This window comes from Syngnathoides biaculeatus, chromosome 10, assembly GCF_019802595.1.
Source record: "Syngnathoides biaculeatus isolate LvHL_M chromosome 10, ASM1980259v1, whole genome shotgun sequence".
In the NCBI taxonomy this organism is placed as follows: Eukaryota; Metazoa; Chordata; class Actinopteri; order Syngnathiformes; family Syngnathidae; genus Syngnathoides; species Syngnathoides biaculeatus.
The window spans coordinates 6,875,327-6,890,000 of NC_084649.1; the positions used below are offsets into that span (position 1 = coordinate 6,875,327).

Consider the following 14,674-nt stretch of genomic DNA (forward strand, 5'->3'; position numbering starts at 1 on the left):
TTAAAAAAAGAAGAAGAAACAACAGCGGTAACAAGACAAGACAAGTCAAACACGTTTGAGATTTGGATTGAGATCGTGGGGATTTAAAAAGTAATTGGCAAACGGCGAATTTTCAACAACGACTCTATAAACTAAAAGCAAAAGTTTCCACATCTGTGGTCTAATTATTTCAACTGATTTGTGGCAAATGTCCTCCATTGCGCCGACGACAAAACCACCAGCTTTTACCATTCAAGCGTTAACGCCTGATCTGGGGGGAAAAAAAAAAAAGCACCCAAGCATTTTTTTCCTCTCATTCTTTTCCTTTTGGCTCATTTCATTAGAGATCACCACAGCAAATTATCCTGGTCCATATGTCTTCTTGTCTTCTTGCACTACATCAATCAACCATCTCTTGCTTGGCAGCTCCATCCTCATCATCCTTCTACCAACATAACTACTCACTCTCTCACCTCTGAACATGTCCAAACCATCTGAGTCTGCTCTCTCGAACCTTTTCTCCAAAACGTCCAACTTTGGCTGTCTCTCTCATGACCTCATCTCTAATTCTATCCAACCTGCTCTCAAGTTGTTGTTGTTTTTTTTTTTGTTTGTTTGTTTTTTAACTGAAACATATGCAGTAATTGGTTGATGGACTGGTTTCACTGTAAACAAAAGAAAATTGAGAGATGTTAAAGTGGGCTTTGTATCTGTAGATTTGTACATACAGGACTGTCGGAGAGAAACGTTTGGACAAAAGAGTTGAATTAGTACTTTTACTGGTCTTTTATACAAGTATAGTATCTTAACTAAAGTACGTAGTACTTTTTTCGCTGTTTTGTTTTTTTAATATTGTTGTTTTTTTGGCACGGTGGATCAGCCAGAAAGCATTGGCCTCAACGCTGCGAGATCCCGGGTCCATTCCCGGACCCGCCTGTGTGTAGTTTGCATGTTTTCCCCATGCCTGCTGCCTGTGTGGGTTTTCTTCTGACACTCCGGTTTCCTGCCACATTCCCAAAACATGTATCATGAATTGGACACTAAATTGCCCCCTAGGTGTGATTGTGAGTGCAGCTGTTGTCTGTCTCCATGTGCCCTGCGATTGGCTGGCAACCAGTTCAAGGTGTACCCTGCCTCCTAGCTATTGACAGCTGGGATAGGCTTCAGCACTCGATCCCCCCCGACCCTTGGGAGGATAAGCGACTAAGAAAATGGATGGATGGATGGACAGACGTGTGAAGACACTGCTGTTAATGATTTGTCACAATATTTTCCAACAAGATAAGGAAAGAGTTACAGTGACTATCAATATGTAAAGCATTATTTCTATAAATCTCTGCAGGTATTTACATTTTCAAATCGTTACTATTACAGCATTCCTAGAAATCACAATGCCCCATTATGTCTCACTGATCACACATTATTTAGTAAGATGAGGACTACTGCATTCACAGCTACGACTAATCAAAATAATGATCATGAGTGGGTCACATACAAAGGCTTTCTAGATCGACAAACATGGCATGAAATTGTTGCAATTAGTATAATGTAAAAAAATGCAAACACCCCAGTGAATGAAGGTAATTCAGTTAAAGAAGTAAATATCATCAATCGCTATTCTTCGCTTCACTTTCTGAAGGCTATCTCTGTGTGTTTCCCCTTGGAAGAGAATTTTTGGACAACCGTGCTGCGCCCCCCCTCCCCGGGTATCTGCCTCGTCTGGCACACTCGTGTGCTGTATTGCTCCCCAGCGGTCAGGTGCTGCGACTGCACCCACCGGTGAAACGTGAAGTGGATGACAGGCAAGCAGACATTCCTGCAGTGACCCGTTCGGTCGCTGGCAGCCTCCCGTCGGATCCAAATGAGAAGAAAAGACCGTTGGCGTTGAGCACTCACACGACAAACTTCTGTTTAAACACATTTACACAATTCATCTTTTTTTCTTCTTCCAAACGAACTTAACAACACTCAGGTGACGACCTCCGCCGCCTCACCTTAAAAAAAAATAACCCGCACACAGTCGAGGCATTCCTTTTTGCATTGAAATGCCAGTTCAAATCACTACTCCCGATCGTAGTTTTCACCGAAACACTTTTGCAAATAAATTATTTTCAAGGCTCTGCCATTTTTTCCTCCCCTGCCGCTGCTGCAAGATCGCTTTTGCTGCAGCACCTCGAATTTACGACAGTGTTGCTCTTCCATCCCGACGCACGACAAATGCTGAGGTATTTTTTTCTTTTGTTTAATAGGCATCCAAAAGGGTTTGCCTATTGTGGAGGATTAGCAAAGCCTCGCGTGGCCCGAGTGAGCGACAAAACCGGTTTCCGAGTGAAACAAAAATACATCAACATAATCAGCATTTTAGATATTATAGGCTACATATTGAGTCAAAATATGTTCCGGGGAACGAGTGAACTTGGAGCGTTGAATTTTCGGAGTCGGTTCTTATTTCCAGCAGTTTCTCCACCCCCCCCCCCGCTCTCCTCCCACCCCACCCCGACTTGAGATCTTTGTGCAGCACAAGTGCAACGTCTGCCATTTAAAACGAGCTTCCTTTGGTTCATTTACAGTCGGTTGTCACATGAAGCTTTTCTGTTGTGCCACATTTGGCTAATTCGTCAAATAGTGTTGGAAAACGGGGCGGCGCGAGATCATCGGAACAGAAACAATTGTGTTACACGTTACGAAATGAAAACGAAACAAAAAAACCTTCTTGCTGATGTTTTTTTTTTTCTAGTTATGGAAAGTATTTGAATTATATGGCTAATTTATTACACCTCAACGCCCAGAGAAGGGATTCCGCTGAGAGTTAAACATACTCATGATTGATGGGAATACTTCTAAACATGAGAAATAGCACTACGCCTTATTTGCCTTTGTCCTTGTTGTTTTCGAGCGATTTCTCGATGTTACTGTGAATTGCAGTTGTGTGACATTTTTGATTGTGTGTGAAGATGGAAGTCGGCGTGATGTAGCCGGGCTCAGAAGGATATCATGCAGCGCATGCGCACTAGCCGTTTGTGCCATATTGGAATGAGGTCGTGGACTAGAAGTGCATCAAGTTGGAAAGACGTTACACAAGCCAAACCGGAAGTGTCTTCCAAGCAATTTTTTTTAGTCATTAGTGATCGGCTACGCATGTACTAGATCTGTATTTTGAAATTCCCAAGCCGGAAGCGAGTATTTGACTCACGCTCACTTCACGTAACAGCTCGAGAGCAGGCAGTCAGCGAGAAGCTCGGCATCTAAAAAGCGACTTGGAAAAACTACTTAACGGTAAGAGACGAATTCGGCGACCAAATATTCACGTACTGCGCACTGTTTGTTACATTTTCCTGTCAGTGTTTTTCGCCGCGGTGGGGCACGCGTCTTTTTTCCCGTCTCTCAAAAAGACGAGTCGGGTTCGGTGGTGGAAAGCGCCCCCTTATTGCTCGTCAGCCTGTGCTCGCTCTTATTGCTGCGAGCCCCGTGACGTGCAGAAACTTGACTCGCTCGTTACACGCGGCCAAGAAGTCCACACACACACACACACACACCACACACACACACACACAACACACACACACACACACAACACACACACACACACACACACACACACACACACACACACGTGTCGTGCTCCCATCAGTGTGAAAGTTACCAGTTATCTTTTGTCAGCACAGTGTGGGGAACGGTGCAGCCTAAAAGGACATTTGCCCTTGAACAGCTCAACAGTCTTTCATAATACTTCATATGTTCGCCCGTATTCTGTAAGTAAAAATGCCAGTGTGGTTCCAATAGGGATGCTAGATCGCTTGGAAAGATGTTGACTTCTTTTGCAACCGACTTCTGGTCCCCCACTTCCCCTTTGTGCAACCTGACTGACACAAGTGCAGCTCTTGAAGTGGGGCAAACATAGTGCAATGACACTTGTGACAGTAGCTCCCAAAAGTAGTACACCTGCACATTTTTGTTTAAAATACCTTCTAACACTAAAGAAATGATATTTTGTTGTAATAGTTAGTTTACAGCTCGTGTATGAGTGGGTGTATCCCGTTCCCTGAAAATAAGAAAACACAAACATTAATGTAACAAAAGTGAGTACTGTCCTGTGAAGTGCAATAAAATTGCAAGGCAAGCGCAGTACAGTAATCACTTTTGTGAGATACACCAGTACGTTAACTTATAAGTTTAATTGGTTGTGACCAAGCTCATAACTCCGTGTACTCCTGTATACCATTGAAAGGAATTGAAATGCCATTATTTGTGTACAAATATATATGTATATATATATATATTTATTTATTTTTTTTTCTGTACCGCCTGTCCTGTCCCTAACATGCTTTGTTTCTTCAAAATATCACATAGATCAAGAATTAAATTAGAGTTTACACATCCTTTTTTTTATCTCACTGACATTAGCTTTCTTTTTTTTTTTTTTTTTTTTAATGGGCTGACTCTGCCTCATGCAAATGTGCGGCTGTGTAGCCCTGCCCCAAAATATTGGTTGACTTGAGCGGGAGGCCTGCAACAAGCGTGGCTTTCACCACCACTTTGTTCTGTTCAACTTTGATTCCAATCAAACATCAATTCTAATATTGAGAAACCACAGCGGAATCTTAGAAACTTCACTCCGGCGCAGCAAAACTGTTCTAGCATAGAAGGGACACAGAACCTTTATTCTATTTGACCTAACAGGCGAACAGAACAAAACAAAGAAAAGAAGAAGAGTGGCTTCCACCTGTGGGAGCAGAGCCCAGATTTTGGGGGAAAACACACACCCATACGTCAAGACAATACATACATTTTTAATCACAAAGACATCACCGTGCACAAATACTCTCCAAGATGTAGTTACTCAACAACGAATTGACAGAATTCCCAATGTCCAGTTCATCAAGATATAGATTAACTGGGTATATAGATATAGGTTTTTGAATTGGAAATCAGGTAGATGAAAAAAAGGAAATCAGGTATATGTTGTTTCCAAGTTTAAAAAAACAATAAAAACAGGAAACAAGTATGTGATCATGAAAAGAAAAGAGGATGTGTTTATTTGATTATGTCCAACAACGCAGGAGTCGTCCGACTATTGATAAAGAATCATGGTTGCATTTTATGTGCAAGAAACGTCGTGGCTGACTGTAATTGTGGAGCTCGTCATGTCGCACTTCCTGCTCAGAGACCTCAGAGGTTTAGGAACACTGCAGAAATGCTTAATCACATGAGAAGTGCTGATGAGAATTAGATTATAGGATTATAGTGCTTGAGTTATAAAAAAAAAGAAAAGAAAAGAAAAAGTGTGTGAGTGTGGGTGTGCGTGTGTGTGTGTGTGTGTGTGGGTGGTTGAATTGGCACTTTTTCTTTCCAGCTAGGTCTGTCTCAGGTGGTGCAGAGTGATTGAAAGTGGTTGGCTGCTGGTACTGTGGTTCTGCCTCTTGTACACCGTTTACTGTATCTCAAACAGGCCAAGTTGTTTCTCTTCCTCTTTGTGTGCGTGTGCATGTGTGTGTGTGTGTGTGTGTGTGGGTGCAGAAGGCTACACTAGAGGCAGTAAAACAAAAATAAACAAGATATATTTCACAAAAGGGCCACTCAAAGAAGCATTTAGTGATAGGTTTACATGCACAAATTATTTGGGTAGCTGGCAACATTCACTACACTTTTCTATTCATCCTCATTTTACATGCATTAATTAAACCTATTTTGATGCTCTAGTCAGGTGGTTCAAGTTGAATAAAGGAAGAGTGGATTGTTGCTACTTGCTAACTGGCAGAATGTTATAATTCATACATAAAAAACGTCGTTGTGGTAACACTCAAAGACTGAAACAAAGAAATCATGCTGTCCATTTTTGAGAGTACCATGAAGGTCCTGTAAGAATTATCGGTTGCTAAACAGAAGTCAAGAGCGGTGTGGTAAGAGTAGACAAATATTTGATTTACGTGATTCACTTACCATGCTCTTGATTGTTATTGTTTTGCACATTATTATTTGACAAAATCGACTTTGATCAAAGAGATACGGCACTTCTTGTGGATGGTCTTTCCACTCACTGAATGTTTTTTTTAGGGGATTTTAATTTGGGTAATGAGTCACAGTTGATGGCCATGAAGTAAGGATAGTATACAGATTTCAGTCGTAAATCAAACAGAAAAGTGATGTTGATGTTAAAATGTGTTTTAGATGTGGTTCGCTCATTCATCAGATTATATTTTAAAACAGAAATTCAGAGATATTCCATTAAAAGTTTAAAATGTTTTTCTCCGTCCAACGTCTTTCATTACTAACTTATTTAAAGGGCCACTGTCATGAAATGCATGATTTTTAGTATGTTATTAATGAAAAAACGGCAGCCGGTATGGACCCATCCATTTTTTCACCATAAAACATGATTTTGAGCTATATGCCTTTTTGTAACTCCCACCATGAAAATCCTCTTGAGGGATTTGTTTTCGAGAAGAAGCAGGAAGTAACATACAGGGCATTAGCACATTCAAGAAGTCTCGTCTGTTTACACTAGTTTTACCTCCAGGAAGGTAGCTCGTTGTTCCTTCGTGTTAGCCAAAATGCCGGCTCGTTGTATTGCTGGATATTGCTCGAAGACTCGGGAGGATGGATTAATTCTTCATACTTTTCAAAAAGACCAGGTTCGTCGTGAAAAATGGATTGCACGGGTGCAAAGGGCGAGAGCTTCGTGGGTTCCAAATGACAGATAGGTGTGTATACTGCTACTAAAAAAAAATAATAGTTTGACGGGGGGCCTAATCCTCTGAGAATGTAATAAAAGATCCGCGCACCTAAGTAAGGGTTGCTAAATATGTCGATGTACCCGTCGGCGCAGAGCACAGCTTCGGACGAGCCGCTGCCGAAGCCGTGCTTCATCCACCGCGGTCACGGCTTCGGTCCGGGGTGGCTCATTCCGGCGCTGAGCTGGTGTGGCTCATCGTGGCGCCTAGCAACCGTGGCTCATCTCTGCCGCGGGGGTTTGGCCATGGCGTTGTGGTCGCTCGCGGGCGGGGTTGTTTTTATCACCGCCACACGGAGGTGGATCGGACGGGGAGGCGGTTTGGCCGTGATCCGCATATCATCTAAATATGGCTCGAAACGATAGGCTAATATTGCCCCGGTCACTTCACTCGGTTGTTAGTTGTTTGTTTCTTCGAAAAGAACTTCTGTGTGTAAAGTGGGGGGGGGGGGGCATAGTAGGTGGCACCGCGTGTTTTCGATCGGACAGAAGATGCAGCCAATATGGCGACCACTTGGATGTCGAATGAGATTTCCGCAACTTTGCGCATGGATGACGCGCTCTCGGCTCATATTTATTTTTTCGAATAGACATAGAAGTGAATAATGTTATATGTATTTTTCATTACAATATCTATTTTACAATGTTTATGGGGATGACACTTGACCTTTAAGAAGTTGCACCATTAATTTATTCCCTCCACTGATGGAAGTGATTTGTTTTATAATTGAATAAACAACTTATTACGGATACTTGGGTGGCTGGTCATTGATTTTATTAGGGTTAGGCCATGCTTTTGTCTGCCGCCATTGGGCGCGGGCACATCTTCGTGCTGGGGGCCCCAAGCACTCTGGGAGGGATAAGGTTGGTGTTAGCGGTGGGGCTTACTTGGTGGGGGAGGGGGCGGTGGTCCGGTGGCCGTGCGCCTCCCCTTGGGACGAGTCGGAGCGTTTCGGCCAGGCTTGGAACCTCCCTGTATCCTGGGCGGTCGGTGGCTTCCTCCTGGTTGCGTTCCCCCGTTGGACAGGCTTGCTGACTCGGGCCCTCCCTTGTGGGCAAGGCTCACCCTTCCTCAATGTGCTGGCCAAGCAACTCTGCACACCAGTTGACGAACATGCATATGATGTGGTGTTCATTCACTAATAAGTCTGATGGAAACACTATCGACATTTGACTAATTACTTGTGCTGGAATCACTTAACGAAACAGGTTATACTCATACATTAACTCACAGGTTCTCTACAAAACTAAAAGAATCCCACCAAAACACTTGACAGTCGCACTGCATTGCTCATTTTCCCACATCCTCTCCTGCCCTTTTTTTGTCCTCTCTTATCTTGTTCTCTTAGTTAGTTATTGAATGTCGTCACTGGGTTCCCCCGACCACAATAATCTCCAAATAACTGTTGTAATGTTACTTGTCTTCAAATATTCAGACTATATCGCTATTGTTCTGCTGTGATTTTTTTACTCCTCGTCCCCTTGTCCACATTGTTCCTCTGTCTGTCCCCTAAAACCATTTTTGTCCAGCTAGATTTTGAAAAAACATCAGAATAATACAAATCTGAATCAGAATCCCCCGTTGCATAGTAAAACTGTTCCAGCACCGCCACCATTCTATAAAGTCGTGCAGCTGAACAGGACCGGTTAAAAAAAAGTTAAAAAAGAATATATACTGTAATTTAATAATGCGATCAGATTAAGTTGTTTAGCTGCTTTTTCAAAACCAGGTTTCAATCAATTTAGTACTTACTTTATAGTGCATGTAAATATAATCCAGGTTATATTATTTTAGGACTTCAACATTTTTCTTTCATAGAAAATGCAAAAGACGATTTTGTGTGTGTGTGTGTGTGTGTGTGTGTGTGTAAACATCTTTGCTTTCATTATTGAGATCAGCATCAGTTTTAAGAATAGAGCCTGTCAACTTTAGTTCTGTTCCACTGGCCTTTTTCCCCCTACTCTTACGTTAGAGAGTGTGACCCCTGGGACAATGTGATCTTCTGGTGCGTATGTATGTATGTGTCGGGGGGTGGGGGCAGAAAGACAGAAGGTGGGGTCAGGGTGAAAGGCGGCGCGGATCCTAGTGGAGCACGGGGGGTCACCGTGACGGTGGGGTGGGCAAGAGGGGGTGGTATGCAATCTGGGCCCCGGTTTTAATAGAGACGTCCCGTGTGACAAAGACGAGACTGACAGGCAGCCTCAATGCAGCTGCTGTGACAGACCAGCATCCTGCTTACGTCGTAGCCCCGCCCAGCGCCCCCCTCATTCAGGCCGCAACTCTTGTTGAATTAACTTTATTTGATGTGTGTGTCACAATGTGGCGGGTCACGTTGATGTGTCAAAGCTTGATGTGTGTCCACATTAGTGTCAAGCATATCTTGGTTACGAATGCACATTTGAAGAACCAGTCGGTGTTGAACTAAGACCTTTTTAAAAGGGGAGTTTGGGCTAGATTAGACAGTTTATATTTTGTATGCACATTTAAAACGTTTTAACCACTTTACAGTAAAATATGCATCACAAATGAATGATAACTTTTATCTTCAAAAGTTTTCACATTTCGTTTCAACTAATCGAATTAATCGGAACGTGATAGAGTTGTTGAATTTTGTACTCCAAACACACATATACAATAAATAATTAGTGGAGCATAAGTGGAATGGTTTGTGGTCTCTGGTTATGATCCATTTTTTGTTTTCTTTGTTTTATTTCCATCTTCTTTATTTATAACCACTCTGAATTAGAAAACCCATGTTTTAATTTATTATTGAAGGTTGTAGATTGCAGTCACTTGTCAATGGTTCCCTCGTTTGATGCAATACGGGAATATCATCGGAATCAGGAATCAATGATTTGTGTTTGGGGCTGTTTTTGTTTTGAGGGCTGACCTTTTTATTTTTATTTGATGAATGGTTCCTCTTCTATTCTTCTCCAGAGCTGCTAATCTTGGTTGAAGAGGATTTCACACCAGCATGAGCCAGGAGTCAGTGGAGTCTGGTAGGATTTGAGATTCTTCTCTTCTAAACAGCAGAATGAAAAGTGCAAGCTCATATTTTCGAAAGCAGTTTCTAAAAGGAGAGAAATGTGCCCTTGTGTTCCAGATGGAGGCTGTGCTCAGGATGTATCCGACTTCAATTGGGACGACTATTTGGAAGAGACCAGCGCTACGTCTGTCCCTCATCACGCCTTTAAACATGTGAGCCCTCACTTCCTTAAACTTGATCGCTTTTCAAAATAAGTATATAAAAGTAGTTGGTACACAATTAATTAAAAAAAAACTAAAACACAGAGTGGATAAAGTTGAGACGGTTGCCATCTTTTTGTTAGAGCTTACCTTTGAAGAATGATACAGTTAAAGAGAGGCAAATTTCCTTCCTGAACTGTTCTAAGGCAATTGCTGACAGTGTCTAACAATAATACATTTAAAAATGTGAAGTCAGTCATTGTGTGGGATCTGTGGCAAATTCCTTTCCATCTACAAGTTGCCTGCAGACCTCGCATGGTCGATAGCTCTCACCAAGCTACAAAACCAATGACTCGATAAAGCGGTGAAGATGTTGTGCATTTGTGCAGTGTGTTACATCATTTTAGACTTTCTATGCCTGCTGCCCTCCCTTCTTCCCCTTTCGGATCTTCCACCCTCTTGAAAAGTGTCTCTAGAAACAAAGCAAGCTCTGGCCATACGAAATGAATGCAGCAGCTCAAGTCTCTTATTTTCCCAATTGAATTGACACTGATTTATGTATTTTATCAGTGTGTGTGGTTTGCTTCATATTTAAGAGCAGCACCAAAGCAAAATGCTAGCAGTTGTGTTGGCATGGCAATACGGTATATTTTTAACCCTTTGGTGAAATTGGTTACTAAGAAACAACATCTATTGAATGAAGTACCAGCACAAATAAGGTTGACCATTTTGGTCATGATGTAGAAAATGGATTAGGAGTGTTACAAGTGCTGCATAGCAGTTTACAATTGAGTTTTAATTACGTACTATTAGGTCCAAAAGGGCACTCGTTGTGGAAAAACTTTTATTGTAAAGACAGTCATTCTCCAGTTGTAGGGCACCTTGTCATCATACTCGTGCACTCAGCGGACAAAAAGTGTACTTCTGTGTGGTACAGGGACCTAAACAGTATATCACGGTTATCAAATGAATGCTAAAAGGGTTTTCATACTTTGTATATAAGTCACATATAGTCTTTGTCACTAACCTACACGAACACAGTAGTTGAGTACTGATAATTATTAAATGAAAAGGGCTTTTGGGATAAAAGATAAAAAAGATTCCATTTGTTAAATTGACTCCTTTTGGTTGGATTGACTACTGAAAGGGGGCGAACTAATTCACTCCATGCTGTTCATATTGTAAATGCTGGTCCCCCTGAATATGAACGTTTCCTTCACCTTTTTATTTGGTGAAGGAGCCTTTTTAACCTACTGTAAAGCAGTAAAAATGAATTCTTTATTGTGGCGTAAGGGAAAATCATTAACATTCTACATTAGTGTCTTTGTATACATTTTCTTTTCCTTTCAGCTTGTCCTGTTGGGGGTCGCCATGCAAATCCATATCCAGCATCTTGCTCTCTTTACCCCAACTGCCCTCAAGTCTTCCCTCACAACATCCATCAATCTTTTCTTTGGTCTTCCTCTCGCTCTTTTGCCTGGCAGCTCCATCCCGAGCACCCTTCTACCAACATACTCACTCTCTCGTCTGTGAACATATCCAAACCATTGAAGTCTGCTCTCTCAAACCTTGTCTCCAAAACATACAACTTTGGCTGTCCCTCTAACGAGCTCATTTCTAATCCTGTCCAACCTGCTCAGTCCGAGCGAGAACCTCAACATCTTCATTTCTGCCACCTCCACTCCTGGTTCCTGTTGTTTCTTCAGTGCCACCGTCTCTAATCCGTACATCACCACTGTTTTATAAACTTTGCCCTTCATCCTAGCAGAGACTCTTCTGTCACAGAACACACCAGACACCTTCCGCCAGCTTTTCCAACCCGCTTGGACCCATTTCTTCACTTCCTTACCACACTCAACATTGCTCTGGATTTTTGACTCCAAGTATTTGAAGTTGTCCACCCTCGCGATATCTTCTCCCTGGAGCCTCACTCTTCCCCCTGCACCACTCTCATTCACTCACATATATTCTGTTTTACTTCTGCTAATCTTCATTCCTCTCCTTTCCAGTGCATGCCCCCATCTTTCTTGTTGTTCCTCGACCTGTTCTCTGCTTTCACAGCAGATCACAGTGTCATCTATCCACATCATGGTCCACAGGGATTACAGTCTTCTGTCGCACCTACAGCACATCTCATCACTGCTCTGCTGCCCTTGTCCTGTACTTTTCTAACGTACTTCTCTGCCACTCCAGACTTCCGCATGCAGTACCAGTGTTTTTATATATACAGAGACTAGAAAATATAAAGTACTAAGGCTGAATGGACAAACAGTGTTTTGCCCTGAGCAATTTTGGGTCATGCCTTACTTTAGGGTATTTTGGCAGAGCTCAGCAAGTTTTCAACTCTCTTGCAAATAAAATTTGGTCCATTACAAGTCTTTAACTGGCCACCCTCTCCCAAAGATGATGTTCTTAAAGACTGAGCTACTGCAAATGAACTGTATGTGTCCCGGTTTGTTCTTTGTTGCTGTCTCAGGTGGACCAGGGTTTGCAGACAGGTTTGACTCCTGGGATGAAGCTGGAGGTGTGTGTGCGCTCGGAGACCGACAGTCCATACTGGGTGGCAAGCATCATCACAACATGCGGCCAGCTGCTGCTGCTTCGGTATGAAGGATACCAGGATAATCGCAGCGCCGACTTCTGGTGTGACACCATGACTGCCGATCTGCACCCACTCGGTTGGAGCCGGCAGCATGGCAAAATCATGAGAGCCCCTGAAGGTGAGACTAACTTGGAATCTTTTTGTTGTTCTCGACTGAAAAGCAGTAGTGATATAATGGTGGATTTGTGTATTATTCGCTCAACTCGTTTTCATTTGACAATCGCAAATAAAAAAAAACACAAAATGAATTTATTTTGTCGTTTGGTTTTTAATCTAACTCAAAATGGAAAAAAAGCATCCATCCATCCATTTTCTTAGAAGCTTAACCTCACAAGGGTCGCCTGAGTGCTGGAGCCTATCCCAGCTGTCAACAGGCAGGAGGCAGGGTATACCCTGAACTGGTTGCCAGCAAATCACGGGGCATATGGAGACAGACAACAGTCGCACTCATAGAAGAATTCCCTGCTCTCTTTTTCTTTATTAATAACATTACAAAATAATTAGTGGTGGTTTTGGGGGGCTAGGACAGATGAATAGAATTTCAGTTATTTCCTAGGGGTATATTGATTTGCTATAGGAGTAAATATTGTTACGAGCTTGGTGATGGAACAAATTAAATGTGTAAGTCAAGGTACCAATGTATTTAATTTACCCTGTAAATGTATTTTGCATAATATATGTAATGCTATACTGTATTATCAAGCTGAGCTAACTTTAATACAGTAGATTACTTGATTTTACAACTGATAAGCACAAGTCCAAATACAGTCAGTTTGGTACCAAAGCATTTGTGATCTTTCGCAGGTGTGCGTGAAAAGCAACAGGACTGGGAGGCTTTACTTGAGAAGGTCCTGGCTGAGGAGCGCAGTGCGCCTGCCAACCTGCTGGAACTGGTAAGCAAAGAAACCACAGCGGCGCCCATTCAACATGAGCTGGGTGGAGCTTGAGTAGCGTTTCTCACGAATGTGTGCATGTGCCAGGGACGTTCGAATGTAACTGCTGATTTGAAAGTTTTGCCAACTCAATGCATATTGCTTCAAATGATCGAATTCAAGTGCTGTATCATTAGTTGGCAAGAAACTGGAAAAATTAAAGGTGACACAAGACAAGTTAGATGCACGCATAATTGGCACTTTAATGCACTGTGCACTGTTAAGATGTCAACTTTGTTTCCTATTGTAATTGGCCTGGTGGGAGAAAACCCTTTGCTGCATTTTTGGAGAAAAGGCAGTGTAAATTTCAATTCAATTTAGTTTCACTTTGAATCTATTCTTTTAAAAAGTGCATGAATTTTAGCCTGTGACCACTCAACTGTGAAGTTGACAGACTTATCGCTATCGCACTGTGCTGTGCAACATTTAAAAGACAAAAACAAATTATGCTGTATGCATTAAGAACATTCCCTGAAATATTAATTTGTTTTTCAGTTACCAGGCTTTACTTCTCTGACTTGGTCATGCAGCAGATTTTCTCCTCGTGTGAATTCCTCACCTTGTTTCACCATGTGGGCATTTGTGTTTGTGTGAGCACACTCTGGTCTCCTCTTTTAACCCTTTCCTCCACTTTCCTCAGCCTCAACGTGGTCAGGACCCAATGGAGCTGCTGAGCGCTGGCTGCTACGTGGAGCTGCAGGACACTGTTGACCCAGGGCTAGCCTGGGCAGCTGAGGTGGAGGAGAATGTCGGGGGACGGCTGAAACTCCGGCTGGTCGGCACAGAGGGCCTTCCGGACACACCCACAACCCTTTGGCTCTTTTACCTCCACCCACGCCTCCACCCACCCGGCTGGGCTCAAGAGCACGGTTGCACCCTCAGGCCTCCTCCTGGTCAGTGGCTCGGACGTACTGTGGTTCTCTAGATTTATATTCTTATGTGTTCATGGACACAAAAGAAGGAAATTCAACATGCTAGTATGTTATAGAGCTGCCAAAGATTACCGAGGTTGGAGACTTTGTGGGTATTGTTGGAATGCTGAAAAAAAATCAGGCATTCACACTGTTTTTCTCCAACAAAAGGTGAATGTCTGCACTCCACGGAGTGTGTGGTGTATCAAGTGTATAGTCATTATAGAATTGTTAGAACTCGCACTGTAACCCTTCCTAACACTTTTGCACAGTACTGTATACTTAGTTTATATAACAACAATTTTAAAAGTATAATGGCCACACTGATAAAAA

The 14,674-nt window shown here is 42.5% G+C and overlaps 1 protein-coding gene and 1 long non-coding RNA gene across 3 annotated transcripts in view; one reads left to right on the top strand and one right to left on the bottom strand.

Annotated features, from left to right (window-relative positions):
- Window positions 1-3,048: 3,048 nt before the first annotated feature.
- sfmbt1 (Scm like with four mbt domains 1) overlaps window positions 3,049-14,674 on the top strand; it is a 31,639-nt gene continuing 20,013 nt past the window's right edge. The window contains exons 1-6 of one of the 2 annotated variants that reach the window (XM_061831279.1): window positions 3,049-3,255; window positions 9,648-9,709; window positions 9,814-9,908; window positions 12,373-12,616; window positions 13,303-13,391; window positions 14,071-14,323. In XM_061831279.1, coding sequence (XP_061687263.1) covers window positions 9,685-9,709; window positions 9,814-9,908; window positions 12,373-12,616; window positions 13,303-13,391; window positions 14,071-14,323 — 706 coding nt within the window. In that variant the 5' untranslated portion in view covers window positions 3,049-3,255; window positions 9,648-9,684. The remainder of the gene's footprint in view (window positions 3,256-9,647; window positions 9,710-9,813; window positions 9,909-12,372; window positions 12,617-13,302; window positions 13,392-14,070; window positions 14,324-14,674) is intronic. The other variant, XM_061831278.1, reaches the window with a different exon arrangement.
- On the bottom strand, window positions 4,763-10,245 carry LOC133506914 (uncharacterized). The gene is made up of 3 exons (XR_009796640.1): window positions 10,047-10,245; window positions 9,601-9,732; window positions 4,763-7,803 (listed from the first exon to the last, which is right to left on the bottom strand). It is a non-coding gene; the product is annotated as an uncharacterized LOC133506914 (long non-coding RNA).